General features: G+C 35.4%; 1 protein-coding gene across 3 annotated transcripts in view; it reads right to left on the bottom strand.

Moving 5' to 3' along the window:
• RyR (Ryanodine receptor) overlaps positions 1-20,122 on the bottom strand; it is a 1,703,288-nt gene that overhangs the window by 48,546 nt on the left and 1,634,620 nt on the right. For all 3 annotated transcript variants that reach the window (XM_090399345.1, XM_090399347.1, XM_090399344.1), the window contains exons 117-119: positions 19,504-19,650; positions 8,870-9,001; positions 7,048-7,096 (exon numbers count right to left, since the gene is read on the bottom strand). In XM_090399345.1, the coding sequence (XP_090255471.1) occupies positions 7,048-7,096; positions 8,870-9,001; positions 19,504-19,650 (328 nt within the window). The remainder of the gene's footprint in view (positions 1-7,047; positions 7,097-8,869; positions 9,002-19,503; positions 19,651-20,122) is intronic.

The raw sequence follows: 20,122 nt of genomic DNA on the forward strand, positions 1-20,122 counted from the left end.
GTATCTTAGGACATCATCAGTACAGTATTTAAACAAAATTAGGAATAACATACAGTTAGGGCGCATGATTACAATAGAATCTCATGAAAACGTGCATAACGTGTTAAAGTAGTAAAAAAAAAAAAAAAAAAAAAAAAAAAAATGTAACACAATTTTGTATGATAATTTTCCATACTTTAGGAATAGTAAGAACGTCGTTGCGGTTTAGGTTTGGTCTGTGTAGTAGGGCTTCAGAACTTTCTTTGTATAAACGTTCATGTTTAAATAAAGATCTATGTAAAAGTTTAGCCTTTTCCCAATGGATCCTATGGTTTGGATTTTCAATTCTGTGTTGAGAGAGGCCAGATTTCTGCGGTTTAAGAAGACGAATGTGGTCTTGATGTTCCGAGATGCGTTTCTGAACAGACCTACCTATCTGTCCAAAATAAGATAATTTGCATGAGCATGGAATCTCATAAACACCAGGTAACATCAAGGGTGAGAATTTGTCCTTAGGAGAAGGTAATAAGTTGTAAATTTGGTTGATAGGTTTGTAAGTAGTGGCAAAATTGTATTTCTTCATAATTTTAGAAAGACGTTCTGAGATGCCTTTAACGTAAGGTATGGGAATCCTATGCACTTCTTCCTGTCTGGTTTGATGTATGCAGAAGTGACTGATGATTTTTTGAGTTGTTTTGGGATTATATCCATTTAGGATGGCTGTATTTTTGATAACTTCTAATTCCTGGTTTAAAGATTCTACAGAGGAGCAGAATTTGTGTGCTCTGGAAACTAGTGATTTAATAATGCCAGATTTCTGAGATGGTTGATGAGCAGAAGAATTGTGAATGTAGCGACCTGAGAATGTAGGCTTGCGAAAGACAGACGTGGCGATGGAACCGTATTCTTTTCTTTGGATGTGTAAATCCAAAAAAGAGATACCCTGTGGAGATTCTTTTTCTAACGTAAAGTTGATGCGATGATGAAGAAGGTTAATTTTATCTAGAAACAGTTGTAATTCAGGTTCGGGATGATTCCAGACTGCAAATACGTCATCGACATAGCCAAATTTTTGGTTTGGGTTCAAAAGTGAATATTTTTTCCTCAAGGTGTTCTAGAAACAAATTTGCTAGGTTTGGTGATAAAGGAGATAAAAAAAAAAAAAAAATTAATTGTAACTCTCTAAAAAATTTAAATATGCATATTAATTAGTATTTGCTGTAGACCTACTAACAAATTTACTTAAGTTTAGCTGCAGTGGACTAGTCTAAGATTCGAGGTCCGAAGTGATTTGGCCCTTGGTCAGGTGGTACAAGTTGGATTTGGCCCTCAAAGACAATCAAGTTGTTTTTACATAACGAAACCTGTGGTAAATTCATCATTAAAAAACACACACACTAACTACAGTAATGACTATTTAATTCGTAAATATTTCATCCCAAGTATCTTGGGACATCATCAGTACAGTAGTTCAAACAATACTAGGAATAACATACAGTTAGGGTGCATGATTACAATGGAATCTCAATATGCATGCAGTAACCTGTTATAGAAGTAAATTAAATATAACTGGGGAAAAAAAAAATTTATATATATATATCTTTATATATAGATTATTTTACACAATTCTGTATGACAATTTCCCATTCAGAAACACATCTCGGAACATCAAGACCACATTCGTCTTTTCAAACCGCAGAAATTTGGTCTCTCCCAACACGGAGTTGAAAATCCAAACCATAGGATACATTGGGAGAAGTTGAAACTTTTATACAGATCTTTATATAAATATGAATGTTTATATACAGAAAGTGCTGAAGCACTACTACACAGACCAAATTTAAACTGCAACGACGTTCTTACTATTCCTAAAGTATGGGAAATTGTCATACAAAATTGTGTAAAATAAAATAATCTTTATATCTTAATATAAAAAAATATATATATTTTTTCAGTTATATTTAATTTACTTCTATAACATGTTACTGCACGCATATTAAGATTCCATTGTAATCATGTGCCCTAACTGTATGTTATTAGTATTGTTTGAACTACTGTACTGATGATGTTCCAAGATACTTGGGATGAAATATTTACGAATTAAATAGTCATTACGGTGGTTAGTACATGTCTTTTTTTAATAAAGTTGTGCAGGCCTGCTCTAGACCCTCTCCAATGTTTCAACATCATATCTGAATGCAATAACCCAAGTGTGATCAGACCAGTGCTTTATGCAGTTGCACAACCACTTCCTTATTCCTACATGTTAGAGTACTTCTTTCATGGCAGCACTATGATGTGCAGTCTTTGCAACACATGCAATATGCACTGTAAACTTCAGTCTGCTGTCAACTATCACACCCAAATCTCAAATCTCATCCACACATAGTGCCCTCAATATGGTACATAGCCTTATATTTCTGTAGTCCAAAACTACAACCCAACTCCTCTGTCCAAGTCAAAAGGCTATTCAGATCTTCCTGACAGGAATTAACATTAGCAGTGCTACTTCTTTGTATCATCAGCAAACAACTGAAGATCCTCAGTCAGTCTACATGATATATCATTTGAGATACTGTTAAACAGCAAAGGCCCAAGAACAGAACACTGGGGCATGCCACTTGCTATCCTTGGTTGAGACATTGACACTATTTTTTTTTTTTTTTGAGATACTGTTCCATCATACGCAACTTGCTGATATTATTCAGAGAACCAGTCTGCAATCCATTTAGCCAATATATTATCTATTCCCATCCTCTGCAGCTTGTACACCAACTTATCATGTGGTAATCTTTCAACTGCTATCACTATATATGATTCGCCCTTATCTAACACACTTGTCACCTTATCATTATACAGACTGGTCTGTAATTGAAAACTTCTGTCCTAGAACCATGTTTGTGGAGTGGTGCTTTACTCACTACAAGATTTTCATTAAATAATCAGGTCAAGGACACAGCTAACTGTCCTTAAGAATACGTGGTGATATGTCATCCGTTTCCATAGCCTTATTAACACCTAACACAATCAACACCTGATACACCTCTAATTTTTTCACTTCCAATTCTCCCAATACTAGTCTCCCTTCTGTATATTGTATGGCATCATTTATATGAGTATGATATATGCTGATTAAGTGCTCATTCAATAATTCCACTTTACCCTTTGCAACAGTCATTCTGCTGCCATGACTGTCCATCAGTGTTAACCTGCCATAATTATTCTTTTTCTTGCTTTTCCAGTGCAGCTTGCTTGTTACTGTTCATCCATTTCACTCTTACTCTCTTTACTCATTAACTCTAGGTATGCAGTTATACATTGCTTGTGTCTGATACTGCCTTATGAATTTTCATGCACTGCCAACATCTTTTCAGCACAACTCATCTATCCAATGTATTGATACTAGTTGATTGACAGAGCTTGCCATAATCACCCACCATTTTTGGCAGTAACCTTTTTTTGTTTCACCACTTCCCAAAAAAGTATCTCATGATCACTCTCAGCAACTGATGACAGTGTCAAACTGATGAAAGTGTATCAAAATACAACATTTTGATACACTTTCTGTACATCAAAATGATGGACAGAAAATAAGTGTCAAGAATATAATTGTGACTGTGAAAGAGATTAATGGAACAAAAAACAGTTGTGATTGTGGGTAAGAAAGAGAATACAAATGATAGAACACGAGTGTGATAGGGGGAATGAAAGAGTACAAAATTATTGTTATTATTATTATTAACATCTGATCTCTATGGAGTCAGAGACTCATTGTGGGAGGTACACACTATTGCGCACAGTGCTCATCCAACTGTGCCTTAAACTGATTCAATGCGTCTACATTCACAACACGCTCAGGCAATGCATTACACTCACAAACCTCTCTCCATGCAAAGAACCTGCTCTTTAATCCTCTGATCACATCCCCTTTATACAGTATCCAGCGATGGTCTCTTGTTCTAACCCCCTCTCCCAGTCTATGAAAAATCTCTTCCATGTCAAACTGACAACAATCTCTGACTAGCTTATATGTTTCGATCATATCCCCCCCCCCCCCCTTCCTTCTTTTCATGAGGCTTTGCAACTTACATTCTTTCAATCTGTCAGTACCGTTGACAGGGTGTAGCATAGAGGCAGCCTACCTCACGGCATGGCTTAATAAGTGTACTCGTTCAGCTATATTACAGTATGCACCGTTGCTACGCTAACAGGAATTGTTAGCATAAAGTGCGGAAAGAAGTTTTTCCAAGCTTAAACTGATTAAAAATTATTTGCGAATAGCAATGACCAAGAAAGATTGGTTGGCTTAGCAACTATATTGATAGAGGTGGACATAACTTATAATTTAAATTTAGAAGAGCTTATAAACAGTTTATTGTGTGATATCCTCGTAGAGCAAACATTTTATTAATATTATTATGTAATTGTTTTGCATTAGTGTTTCTCTTGTAACAAAAACAAAATAGCAATTGGAGATTTTCTTATATTTTGTCTTATAATCTATCAGGAACGATTTTTAATTGTTTGCCTCTGGGCATGATCTAATCTGGCGACAGTCTTGCAATCTGTCCTCATATTCCACATTCCAATGACCACTGATCATCTTTGTGAATCTTCTTTGGATCCTTTTCAACATATCTTTGTCACCAAAAAACCAGGCAACCAAATCTGTGCACAATAATCCACATGAACTCCGATCAAGGCCTTATACAATGGAATCATAAGCTCTCTATTTCTGCATGTCAGGGTCCTCCAGATTATTGCCATTATCCGATGTGACGACCTCACAACTTGTTCAATGTGTCCCCTGAATTTCAAGTCCTTGTCCACCATCACTCCTAGATCTCTCATCTCCTCTACTTCCATTAAAGTTTCCTCATAAAGTATATACTTCACATCCCATTGTTGCTTACCAAATCTCAAAACCTTACGCTTGGCAACATTGAACTGACAGTTCCACTTACCTGCCCTACTCATGCAATCTATTCAAGTCCTCTTGTAAGGCCATAACTTCCACTTAACTCTGCACTGCAATCCCCAGTTTTGCATCATCTGTAAACAGCTGCATATCACTAGTTAGACCCATCTGAATGTCATTAACATAAAAATTGAACAATGGTCCCAAAAGTGATCCCTGCAGTACACCACTAGTGATCTTCCTCTTTTAGAATACTGCACTTCCCTATACAACTTTCTGATACCTATCTGACAGCCAGTCACTGATCCAATTCAGAAGTCTGTTATCCAATCCCATCTGTTTCAATTTATTTAAGAGCTTGTCATGTGGCAGTCTATCAAAAGAGAGAGAGAGAGAGCAAAATTTAAGTACACCACTGTATCTCCCATGTCCAAGGTATTTGTCACCTTGTTATAGTTCATAAGTAAGTCAGTAAAACATGATCTCCCCCTTAACAAACCCTATGCTGATAACCACAGAGAATACTGCTGTTATCAGCAGTATTCTCTGTGGTTATCAGCATAGGTTTGTTAAGGGGGAGACCTACTTCTCACCGATCTCTCCAGTACCTTCAACAACTCCAGATGTACAGATTGGACTATAATTTGAAGCCACAGCCTTATCACCACCTTTATGCAGTGGAACAATTTTACCCTCCTTCTGCTCCCTTGGAACCTGTGATGTTGAAGATGTTTATTAAACAGGAATGCCAATGTTACTGCTAATTCCCTGGAACATTCCTTAAGATGCATGGTTATATGTCACCAATTCCTATCACCTTATTGACATCAAGTTTGTTTATTTCCTCAGATATCTCTTGCTCACTCACAATTAAGCTATCCTCTCCTATGTCCTCTATACTTAAGTTCCTCATGATTCCACCCTGATCAGGATGAAACACCCATATAAATTAATTGCTGAATATCTCAACAATGTCTTCTGCAACTAGTTACCATTCTACCATTTTCATCCATTAACATCATTGTAAGATGATGATGATTATGATCATTCTTCCTTCTACTTGCCACATATCTAAAAAATTTTCTAGGGTTTTTGTTCACCTGATTTGCCAATTTCTGCTCATACTGAACTTTTGTTTTCCTTATTAACTGAGACACTCTCCTGGCTTGTTCTTTATATTCTTCATATAATTGATGATTACCATTATTCATCTTGTACTTTCTCAAAAGTACCTTCTTCTTCTTCCAGATTTCATGCTTAAGCCACTCATTTATCCATTTTAAACCTACCTTATTCAGCCTTTTGGCTTTAAGGCTACTTGCTGTTTGAATAGGAGGTGAGTTTTCTGCAGTCATTGTGCGCGCACACACACACACACACACACTAAAACACAAATTTCTTTTGAAAGTAATATTGATATTTATTATTTCTGGGACAGATTTTTTTTTATCTACAGTAAAACTATATTATGCAAACTTTCACTGTTTGTGATAGGAGGAAGAGTTAAATAAAGAGGTGGAGATGTGACAAGAGGTGAAATACTTGAAATCGGAATCAGAGGAACAGATGCAATGAGAGGTGAAATACTTGTGAATATACCATCTATACAGAGGTACTCCAGTCTCCTGTTCATGCATGGCTATAACAGTTTCCCCTGCAGTGAATCCAAGAGCAGTGGGAACTGCCCTTGGATTCATTCCAGGCTGATATGGCAAAGTAAATGGTAGCAAGAGTATTTGCTAGTTGCTTATGAAGCCTCCTGATTCATTACTATCACATTCAGTTCCATGTACCATCCAGCCTGTGGAATTAGCATACCTTTGAAATGATAAGTTGTGTCCTTTGAGGACAGATCATTCAGAGGAGAAACTGAGAGTGTATTGTGAGGAAGAGGTGGCCAGAACAAGATGTTTCGTGAGAAGTTACTACAGGTCAGAAGAGGGTGAAGAGCAGAAAATATTTAGGAAAACTGATATGGCCAATGCACAATGAGTGATCGTTATGAAGGATGTTAACTATAGTAATATACACAGGGGAAACAGCATATAACTGAATTTCTGAAAGTCTTATCTTTTTATTGAATGATAATTAATATTTATGATCTTGCCTTTTTAGTAATTTATCTTATTATATTTGTCAATGCTACTTACCAATTCCACCACCTGCTCGTACACCTTTGTACAAATGGAAGACAAAGCACTGAAAAAAAAAAAAAAAAAAGGATTAAAAGCTGCAAGTTGCTATATGCTAAAATGCAAATAAAAATGGAAATCCATTCAACAAATGCTTGCTAACATGTTTCACTTATCCAGTGTATCAAATATTATTTCATATGCAGAAAGAATATAATGTACATAAGGACATATCATTATTATTTTGTGACACTTCCAAGGAGTCTGAAGACTCATCGAGGGAGGACACCTACTCTACAACTCTCTGTCTCCACCATTCCACCCATTAACTACTCCAATCCTGTACTACCATCATCATCTATATCAACGCCATCTACTGCCCATCACCAGCACCACCACTACTATTTTTTGTCTGTAAATTGCATGTGTTCTGAAGGGCTGATTTGTCTGTATGCAGGATGAAAAACCCAAACTCCATATGAGATCAGCTAACTCACCTTCAATTGAAAAAATCCATATAAAGATTTCTCCCATCACAACGAGAATCGCACCTAGGCCTTTTCTAATCAAAGGGTGCAATGTACCATCGCTCTTCCAATTGTGCTACAGAGGTGCTTACATCATCATACATAAGATCTATATCTATATATATATCTATCACACACACACACATACACACACACACACGCACATGTCTTATATATATATATATATATATATATATATATATATATATATATATATATATATATATATATATATATATATATATATATATCATATGGTCCATTTTTCACTTGCCTCTTATTTTTATATTTAAGTGAAATGGTTTGAAATCTAAATTTTTGTATATTTTACTTATAGCTAAATTTCCTTCAGAATTCCTACTGCTTCTGATATAAGATGTTTGTAAGATTGCAAGAATGTGTTTCTAAACCCTTTGAATATGTCTATTTATAAATGAGAATTGGAACATTATATAAATAATGATTTCAAATTTTGTTTCTGGTTTTCTAATTGAATTGCAAAATTATTATTATAATTATTAGTAACATCCAACCTCCATGGAGTCAAAGGAATTATCATAGGAGGTCCATATTCTCTCATGCAAAAGGATTATCGAACCATGCTTTAAACTCATTCACACTTTCAAGCAATGCATTCCACTCACTAATCACAGTCCATAAAAAACCTGCTTCCCATCCTCCTTATACAGCTTTCAAGGATGGACTCTAGTTCTACCCTTATCTCTCTCTATTCTATGAAAAATATCCTCCACTGATAACATCTCACCAATATAAATGTCTTGATTACATCTTCTTTCCTTCTTCTATTCACAAGGTTCCACAAGTTACATTCCCTCAATTTCTCTTCATATCTGACAATCCATAGACTTGACACTGACTCAGTAAATCTTCTCTAGACCCTCTCCAAAACATCCTCTTGAAAACCAGGTGACCAGATCTGCACATAGTAGTTCCTATATGGCCTGATCAAAGCCATACACAAAGGAACCATAACCTCTTTGCTTCTTCGTGTCATGCTCTCCTCATCATTGCCATATTCTATTATGATGTTCTTATAATTTTAGCAGTGTGACTGCTAAACTTCAAGTTTCTGTACACTATCATTCACAGACTTCCAAATTTCAAGACCTTGCAACTTTGCAACATTAAACTGCTTTACAAGCATCAACATATCATGTTTGATCAACATATCGTGCTTTACCAAGCACGATATGTTGATCAAACAGCAATATTTTCTATTTAAATCACTAGGTCATAATAATTTAGATCTCATTTACATTTTAAAAAAATAAAAAATTAAATAAATTACTCACTGTGAACATGCTATGACATTTCTGGTCCACTTGATCTTCTTCTTCTTGAACATAAAATTTTCGGAAAAAATTGAATGCAATAACGGTATATATATACACAATGATAGTGAGTAACATCACAGTCAGGACTAGCTATTAAAAAAAAAAAAATAATGTTAGCATTAATTGCAATGCATGTATCAGCACAAATAAGAAAATTATAAGAAATTTACACCCCTCCCATATAAACTGCTACAATGGAGAATAGCAAGCGAGTGGAATATATTTGACAGTGCATGTTGTGAATATGAAGAAAGATTGTAAATGAGTATGGAGAACAGAACGATAAAAGATGTATGTTGATGATTGAGCACAACTTCTCAAAATGAGTATGTTGACTCTATGAAGGTTAGTTAATAATAATATTTCATAGGCAACTGGAAATAGTACTGACTGCATGACTTTGTGATCCATGCTATTATTATTATAAGGGAGTCTGGAAACATTCTGAAATTTATATTAATGGTTATTCACATTTGTGGCAATCCATTCTTCAACTAACTCTTATATAACTCTAACTTATCAAACACATCAATAAAAAATGTTTGATTACAGGAATATAAGAGCTAGCATTATAGAGTACTAAAATGTATACTCTATAAAACTCCTATAAATAATATAAATGTTTATATCATATTCCCCTGTTTCCCATCTGTCAACCAAACTTTTCCTACTAGCCTTCATTTTATCCTCATAGGGAGAACCCTGCAGCAATGTATGATGAGCTGTGTGTTTGATAAAAGGACCTCCTAGATGAATCTTTGACTCCATGGGGTCTTGGGTAATAATAATAATAATAACTATCATACCTCTCCTTCAACACCAATGAAGCACTCACAACAACAACAACCTATGATAATCAATTCCACCCATTCACCATCCTCCAAGAAAAAATGTAATCCTAACACCCTTGCTAACCACACTCTTATACAATTCCTAGGGCTGACTCCTTTTTCTCTCCTTTCCTGCCCACATATTGGAAAAAAAAAATTCTTTGATATCATTCCTATAAAACTCCTTTTATAATGTATATGTTTCTATAATGCCCACTTTTTTACAAGTATCAGCTAGTTTTTGAAACCCACAGACCTTCAATCTGATCTGTTCTCATAGGAAGCATTCTATAGACCTGCCACAATCTTGGTCACTTGCCTCTGGTTCATCTCTATCACTTCTTCATCCATGTGGAATCCAGATGACTAGATCTGTGTGCAGTAGTCCAGATGGTGCCTTATTAAAAGGGAATAACAACCTCCCACTTCTTACTTGTGAGTGCCTTCTTCTTCAACAACCACATAATCTGATTTATTATTCTGCCCACCTTTTAGACTTTTGCAATATACACTCTAAACTTCAACTTCTGTCTACAATCACACTCTCAAATCCCTGGCATCATTACAACATGCAACTTCATTCCCAAGCACATGACCTTACATTTGGCCACATCACATCAAACTGGCAGCCATTTGTCTTTGCCAGTTTAATGTTCCAAGTGTGAGGTCATGTGCATTGGTATGAAGAGACGATGCAAAGCTAGGAAGAGTGATAATCAATGATGATGATGATGTAGATGACTTAAATTTTCTCCTTAAATAATTTCCTATATTTTGTGGAAAGTTTTTGGTATTTAGACCACATTATGATGTAAATAAAAAGTTTAATAAAAATAAGCAATTAAAAGCCAACAATTTTGTAAGCCTTACACCATCAGTGGTACTGGTACAAAAATGTTTTACATAACAAAAGACTATAAACAATTAATTACACATATTAGATGTTATGATAACTTCACAACTGTTACATATAAATGAGAAACCAGAATAAAAACGGTAAATTCATTACTGTATGCGTATTAGAACATTGCTAGTTGTTGCTATCACATTCTGTGGCATCATGTATGTCATACTCTAGGATTCATGGCAGTTAAATTTTTGATGAAGGCAGACCATACCTGGTATAAGATTTAATCTTAATTTTATTGTTGTGTAGGTATCCTAAGCATTTGTGAGACTTCTATAAACTTTCCTGTAAAACAATTATGATCAATATATGACATTTTTTGTTTGTTTGTTGACAAAGTACTGGATGTCCCGTAGTAGTTGTGTGGAATTCCAAGCCTGATTTATGCTGTCTTCTTTTTCAACGTCTTTTATGTGTTCAGACATGCAGATCTCTCTCTCTCTTGACCTTCCTGCTTGGCCTAGATAACAAATGCCACAAGAGCAATGAATCTCATAAATGCCTGATTTTTTCATGGGATGATGTGGAGGTTTTAGTGGATGTAAGAATCCTAAGATTTTTTATACCATTGAAATCTTGTTAAGTAAAGGAGTCGCAGGAAAAGAATTTTGCTGATTGTCTTGGGTTCATAACCATTAAGTGTTATAGGGTTCTATTTCAGGTAGTGCAGCTCTTTATTCCTTTTAATTGACTTGCTTGATATATTGTATGCCCTATCTCGTAAAGTATTATGTAGGCCACACAGGAAGGTTGGGAGAGATCCACATGTCTGAACACCTAAAAGACATTGAAAAAAGAAGACAGCATAAATCAGGCTTGTCAATCCACACAACTACTACAGGCCATTAAGTACTTTGTCAACAAATAAAAAAAATATCATATATTGATTGTAACTGTTTTTAACAATGTAACAAAAATCAAGGCTTAATCTTATAAGAATGGTCTGCTTTCATCAAAAATTTACCTGTCACTGACCTAGGATATTATTATTATTATTATACACCTCCAGGGAGTCTAAAGACTCATCGAGGGAGGGCACCTGCTCTACAACTCTGTCTCCGCCACTCAATTCACCAACTGACTGCAACTACACCAATGACATCTACCGCCACCCACCACCACTAGTATTTCCAAGGACAATCACAAACATCCATGCCCATGGCAGGATTCGAACCCAGAGCCTTTTGGCTGGAGAGCAGATACGCTAACCACTCGGCCAGCCAGGCTGGCATGCATGATGCCACAGAACATGATAACAACAACTAGCAATGTTCTAACATGCATATAGTAACAAATTTACCATTTTTATCCTGGTTTTCTATTTGGATATAAGAGTTGTGAAGTTATCATAACATCTAATATGTGTAATTAATTGTTTATAGTCTTTTGTTGTGTAGAACGTTTTTGTACCAGTACCCCTGATGATGTAAGTCTTATGACTTACAAAACTTGCAGGGTTTTAATTGCTTATTTTTATTAAACTCTTTATTTACATCATAATGTGGTCTCAATACAGAAAACTTCTCACAGAACTGCTGAACTACAGAATGTATCCTCCTCAATATTGTTGATATACATATGTAGTATATGGAGGAGGACATGATTCTAGATTATACTGAAGGCTTGTAAATGTATTTTGTTAATTAAATGTTTGTTTTAACAACAGGTGTACATTATGCAGAAATGGTTCTCATATACATCCATGCTATATATGGATATTTATGGAAAAGAAAAAAACATCTATGTTTTTAAATCTAATTTATTTGTTTGATTATTTGTTTAATATGTTATTTTTATTGCTATTATTAGAATTACATTCACTATAACAAAATTATGGAGACAACCATAGTGTTTGAGAATTAATTTAGAATAAAAGAATTACTCAAGGTTTAATATTGTGTTTCTTTCAACCACCCTCCACACAAATTTCTTTGTGTGGAGGGTGGTTGAGCCGTGGAATGCATTGCCTGATGGAGTGGTGGGAGCGAGAACGGTCAGTGAGTTTAAAGAGTGGTATGATAGACTTTGTGTTTCTCATGGGGGGACCTCCCCTCGATGAGTCTTGACAGACTTTGTCTTAGGAAGGACCTCCCTCGATGAGTCTTTTGACTCCTTGGAGGCCTGAATAATAATAATAATATAACAAAGGATATTATGTATCCATTCTTGTTATAGCCAGATGTAGAGACTTAAAAATTTCAAAATTTACCAGAGAGCTTGATCTCTCTGTAGGCGCCTCTCTCTCTCTCTCTGTAAGGTCTGCTATCCAGGTGGGAGAATGAGTACAATAATTAAGGCATTGGACATGAGGAAGAAATGAGCAAGAGAGTTAGTTTTGATTGTAGGGACAAATGATCTAAGTGGACATAAGAAGGATGTGAGGACAAATATCAGGAGACTATTGAGAAGAATGAAAGATAACAGTGAGGTAGGAAAGGCTGTCAGTGTGTTGTCCAGGTATGACGATGATGTCACAACTCATCATCGTCATACCTAGGCAACATAGGTATTATGACGCGGTATGAAAGTAGGTGCCTAGATGAAGCCTTCTTTGACCTGTAGATTTTAATACTTTATGTATGTGTATGAGTTCATTTAATAGAATAGACCATAGATGGCGAAACTATGACAAGCGTGCCAGAGGTGGCACATCCGAGAATTTCGCTGGCACGTCAACGATTTACAGATGATATCCTTTTATACGCTTATAAATTATTCAACCTTTTTTTTAAATTTTACAATACGTACAAGTTAAATTTTGTTTTACATGAGAGAGAAGCTATGAAGACATGCATATGATTGGAATCAAGACCCAAAGACAAAGGCAATTGACATCTTGAATTGAAATGCTAATTCTCTTCAACCGAATTCCATAACATTTGAAACTGTCGTAACAACATTCACTATATATTTCTTAGTTTTAACACATTCACGAAGGGGTGTTGTTTATCGTTCCGACGGAATTTCTCAATCCCGGCAGGCTCAACTCACACAAAGTTTCAACCCTTGTTTGAATTTTATCACTGCTTGTTTGTGTTTGAGCTGGCAGAAGAACTCACACATGCATTTTATGGCATGTTTCAATTCGTGGAGGAATTTTATTTGAAGTTAGCCTTTGTGATCTGTCATAATGACATCGAGAATTTCAAATGCAATCAAACAAACACTTATTTCATGTAATTGAAAAATTGGACAATAGTTTTTAGTTAGATACTGTGTTTCAGCTGCAACGTATGGGTTTTTTGCTCGAGTCTATACAGCATAGATTCTGTGAGAGGGGGACAAGTGATTCATTAGTTAGCGCAATTTTTATTCCGGCTATCTGTAATTGCACTATTTGTTGAGAAATATATTACACAGACTGCAAAAGGCTCTGTATCCTATTCACGGATACAATAAAACTATGTACTCGTTTTTCTTGCATCTGCAGTATAATGACTGTTGGGAAGGGTGTGTTGTTAACCACAGGGAGCGAGTTCCTATTTAGTTTATTCACTTAGTTAGACTATAAATTATATACATGTGTCTTCTGAAAAGTTCTCAGCCTAACAATGAAAACACGAATTTATAATTTCTAAATTATTTTTATTTTTCAACGTAATCTCCCTTAAGACTAATACATTTATTACAGCGATGCTCCAGCAGCATTATCGCATCCCTGTAGTAGTTTTCTCAGTAAGATCTGTACAGCTGCAATCACGTCTTGATTTGAAGAAAAACGCTGACCAGCGAGAAGAGTTTTAGTTTTGAGAAGAGAAGTCAGAGGGAGCCAAATCTGGGGAATAGGGTGGATGTTCCAACAATTCATAGTGCAGATCCCTTAATTTTCCCATTGCCAAAACACCTTTTTGAGCTGGTGCATTGTCCTGATGAAAGATGATTTTTTCTTCTGCAAACCGGGTCTTTTCTCACGAATTTTTTTTGGTTTTAGTTTGGTTAAAAGATCGGAATAATATTCCTCGGTTATTCTTTTACCCTTTTCAAGATATTTAATAAACAAAATGCCTTTAGCATCCCAAAAAACCAATGCCATGACCTTTCCTGCTGATGGAACCGACTTTGTCTTCTTTGGCGCAGAACAACTGGCTTCTGTCCATTGTTTTGACTGCTGTTTGGATTCTGGTGTGTAAAGGTGAATATAAGTCTCATATATATTAATAAATCGATGCACAAAATCAGTTTGATTCTTGTTAAAACACTCCAAGCACTGTTTAGAAATTTTCATGCGAGTGCATTTTTTATCTGCACGGCACTCATCTTGCGCAAAGCTTTTTCATTTGCAATTCTTCATGTAAAATGAATCCTACACCTTCTTTTGAAATGAAATGCCCATAGTCTCAGCAATTTCATACTCTTTGCCTTGCCGGGTCATCTAATATCATATCATGCACTTGATCAATGATTTCTGGTGTTGTTACACTTTTTGACATCCTTCATGTGGATCATCTTCAAGGCTGGTACGGCCATGTTTAAACTCGGCAGCCCACTTCTTAATTGTCAAAAATGAAGGAGAAGAGTGCCCATAAACTTTTATGAACTTCAATTGAATTTCTTTTGGCGTTAAACCTTCTTTTACAAAGAATTTCATAACTGCACGATACTGAATTTTATCCATTTCAAGGGATACAGACAACACTTTTGCTTCAGTCAGCTGTATAAAACAAACTGCTTGATACTAGTAGCAAGGCTTATATGTTGGTTAGACATAACTGGTAATTAGTTTACGGAATTAACAACGCATATAAAGTATATTAATTAAAGGTAACTTTAATGAATAACTTGTATATTTCGGCAAAGTCACATTGCCATCTTCAGGAACATAAAGATATGGTATGTGCAAGCAGGCACTAACACAAAGCAAGAAACTAATATTGTTCCTAAAGTCCTAATGGTGCCCTCTTGCGGGAGAATCTTCAGCAGCTCTAAAAAACGTTCCCAACCTCAACAAATTTGGGTGCATGAAACTACCCCAAATTTGGGAGACTTACATTATGAGAACTTCAGCCCAACTGCCAAGACTACCAAATTAGCCCGCAAGAGGGCACCATTAGGACTTTAGGAACAATATTAGTTTCTTGCTTTCTTCCTCATTTGCTTTGTGTTAGTGCCTGCATGCACATACCATATCTTTACGTTCCTGAAGATGGCAATGTGACTTTGCCGAAATATAGAAGTTATTCATTAAAGTTACCTTTAATTAATATACTGTATATGCATTGTTAATTCCGTAAACTAATTACCAGTTAAAACTGCTTGATAGAATGACTTGCAATTTCACAGGGATGTTTATATGACAGACGTATCAACTTAGAAAAAAAAAACATTTTGCTGATAGCGTTGCCATTTATGGTTGAGGCCGAGCACTTTTCAGACCACCCACATATTTAATTTAATCCTTTATCCAAGTGCAAGCAAACAAAGTTAGCACCTGAAGTATCTTCAGGACTGAGGCAACGCGTGGAAAAGGTAGACTGACTTCACATCACTTGCCTTAGTATCTCCCATAATGCAAAACACATCTCTTTGTGGACATCTATAATGCTATGCATAATGGGAAGGATCACTACTCAGACCGGTTTCGACCTTTATTGAGGTCTCTTCAGTGGGATCCAGTTCCAGAGGTGCTACCAAGGTTGAAGTAATGCAGAGTCATTGAATTTCATGCATTATTATTAAATAACTCTGGATTAGAGAAAGATGTTGGAAGTGTGACACCTTTTGGCAACTGGTATAGGAAAATTTTACTTCTGCGTTACTTCAACCTTGGTATCACCTCTGGGTCTGGCTCCCACTGAAGAGACCTCAATAAAGGTCGAAACCGGTCTGGGTAGTGACCCTTCCCATTATGCATAGCATTATACATATTCACAAGTTATCCTTTGCATTATGGATACTAAGGCAAGTGATGTAATGTTAGTCTACCTTTGCCACGAGTTGCCTCATCCTGAAGATACTTCAGGCGCAAACTTTGTTTGCTTACACTTGGATAAATGATTAAACCAAATATATAATTTATAGTCTAACCAAGTGAAAAAGATTCCAATGTTCAAACATTTTTCATGTGCGAGATATATGCAAAACTTTTTAATGTCGTTTTTCATGAAGTAAAATCATGGGTGCGAGTTATATGAGAGGACAAGTTATATTCGAGTAAATACGGTAAGCATTTCGCCGACAAGTTGACATCCTTCTGCTGCTTCCCCTGCTCAGCTGACTTCTATGGTGAGTTACAATGCATAAATATTTTTCTCACTACCATATTTTTTCAAACCAACATCATTAAAAACAATTTAATAATCAATTTTACACTAAATAATATTATAAATTTATATATAAATAAAATAAAATATTATTTATAAAATTATAAAAAAATATCTATATTATAAATAAATAAATTAATTAAGTTAGATTAATTTTCTATTAATTTTCCCCTATTAAAAACTTCCTGGCACGCCAGCAAGTCGATTGATAAATGTTTGGCACGTGCCGCCACGTCAGCAAACCCGTTTTGCAGATTTTTGGCACGCGAACATAAAAAGGTTCGCAACCACTGGAATAGACTATATGTAAACACAAAGATAAATTAAATGATTCAAATACAGTACAAAAGTAAAAAAAAAACTATTACTGCCAAATATTTCAATCTGAAATTAATGGTCAATCATCAGTGCTTTCTGAAAATCATCAGGCTAGTAAGTACAAAGTAGAACATTAATAATGGATTATTTACATAACAGCATGAGCTGTGTGATGGTATAAAAATAATGCAATGTAGATAAGATGAAGCAATTGATTTAAAAAAATAAAGCTATCAATGTTTGATGAAAATGAGACTTTCCCAGATTTTTAGTAAGGAGAAGCAGCTGTTTTGATTCAAATTATAATGATGCAGCAGGACTTCAGCACTCTCCTTAAATAAACGTTCAAACTTGAAGCAGCATCAATGGAGTAGGAATCACATTGCTAATGTTGTGAGAACATTAGACCAGATTTTTGCAATGATGCAGAGGATATTAACATATAAAAATAAATGGATTATGGTTTCATTGTATATTGTTTTAATCAGACCACATACAGATTACTATGTGCAGATTTAGTCATCTACTTTTCAAAGAGATTAGGATATACCATAAATGGTCCAGAGGTGATTGACTAAGATGGTTTCCAGTCCCTGCAATATTGGATATGAAAGATTGAGGAAATGCAGGAGGAGGGAGGATTAGTATGATAGAGACGTAAGCTGGGGTTGTTGCCAGATTAATGTAGGAGAGATTTTTCCTAGAATGGAGGAAGCAGGGATAGAACAGGATAGATAAAATTTGTTTTGCATGGCTTCTGTGCTTGGAATGCATTCCTGAGAGTGCAGTGAGTGTAGAAACAGCGAATGAGTTTAAGAAATAGTTTGATGAGCCATGAGTATATGTGTGGCAGTGGGAACATTTCATGTTTGCTTGCATGAATGTTTATAACAACAATAGTAATAATAATAATTTTGATCTTCATTCCAAACTAAATATTTGGTGAGAAATAATTTGAAGTTTATGTCATCATCATCATCAACAGCTTTCTTCATTCCACTGGTGGACAAATGCCTCTTTATGCTTCTTACATTTTGGCTGATCTTGTGCATTTCTTGATGAGACGATGAGATAACAAGCTGTTATCTTATTGTCTTATTTTACCACTTGTCTACCTAGTTTCTGATAACCAGTTCTTGGTGTCTGTTCTGTTGTTCTTTTTTGTCAGACATCACATGTCCTGCCCAGTGCTATTTATTGCCTTTTATTACTAATGCAATGTCCATTACCTTTGTTTTCTTCCTTATCCAAGGAAGGAACTTCAGTATTCTCACCAAAATCAGTCACAGTGCTACAGTTTGAAAATGGTCATTCAGTGAGATAAGAATTTTTGACAAAGTTTGTGACAATATAATGACTATTGCACATCCATGCTGTTCATTGCACAAGACAGTACCAGTAGTGTGTCTGAATCTGGGGCATGTATTTCGGATGTGCACCACACACCTGGGAAATTCATGAAATAATTTTAGCAGTTATTTAATTGAAATTTATTTATTTATTATTTATATCAGTTAGTTATTTGAAATAATTAATCTTGAGCTCTTACAAATATCAAGATATTTACGGTGTAACTGTAAATCAGATAAGGCGGGAGTTGCAGTTGAAGCATGCATTGACTAGTCATATGTGGAGACAGAGAGAAGAGAGAGTAATGTGATTCCTTACATGGAGTCTATGATTAGGGATCAACATGCACTTTTAACAACTAAAGGCAATCGGATATTATGCAGCACACATGCTGGCATAGGCATACTGACTGAAATTTGTGCTGAAATTAAAGGCCTGTGGGCTCTCAACAGCACTGGTAGCTTAGTTCTACACACTAGGTTACCTGCAGTTGAGAAGTACAGTGCAATTAGTTATTCCTTGTGGTTTCATGTTAGATAGCTGTATATATATATTTTTTTAAACTGACATTTATGTACTTCTTTAAACTAAGAATATGATGTCAAGTAAAAAGTGTTAAAGACGGTAAACCATGCCTCTTCTAAATTTACATAGTGTCTACATCAGAAACAATGGATTGAACTGATATATAAACAGAATGTTTTTTTCTTAATAAAGTAAGGCTTTTATACAAATTTAATGTTTTTTTTTTTTAATAATGTTGCGTTCCATAGCACATCCTCTCAAATACCCACCATATGCCACTGGTCTGGATGCCTGAGATGATATCACTGCATCTGCTGAAGAATAGATGCTGGTGATAATCAGAAAGCAAGGGGAAGCAGCCCATAGTATTATATATTTTGAATAGTATTTGGCATATCTTACCTGTTTGCCATTGTGAGTTACAGATTGCAGGATCGTACGTAACGTTTTGAATCCTACAGCAACATCAAGAAGATGAGCAGCAAAGAAGAAATAGTTGAAATTACCCATCACTGAGAATGTAAAGTACCAAAAATTATAGAGGAATGACTGGAAAACAAAACAGAAGAATTCATTGTTAAAAAATTATATAAACTTAAAAAACAAATTAAATAACTGCAAATGTTAATAGTTAATAACATTAGAAGAGAGCCTTAAAAGGTTACGGTACTGTAACTGTACTGTAAGCACAACTTGAAAATATACTGACATTGGTATTTTCAAAAGCAAATGACAATGCCTTGATATAATAAGTAAAACTATTATTATTTTTTTGTCATGTTGTACCATCATTTTTTATTTTGGTTTAACCAATAAGAATACAATTTGGTCGGCTAAATCCCAAATTGCCAGCCCATCCTCGTATATTCAGTATCCAAGTAGATACCCAACAGGGTGCACCACAAGAAGGTGAGGATTGGACATTAGGTCAGATGCCCTGGTCGGTTCTCCGCATTCCTTTAAAGGCTATGTGGAGGTCTCCTCTCAGTTATACAGCTTTGACCATTAAGCACCCCAGTTA

The sequence above is a fragment of the Typopeltis vanoorti genome, chromosome 10, assembly GCF_054136105.1.
Source record: "Typopeltis vanoorti isolate ZY-2024b chromosome 10, IOZ_Tvanoo_1.0, whole genome shotgun sequence".
Lineage (NCBI taxonomy): Eukaryota > Metazoa > Arthropoda > Arachnida > Uropygi > Thelyphonidae > Typopeltis > Typopeltis vanoorti.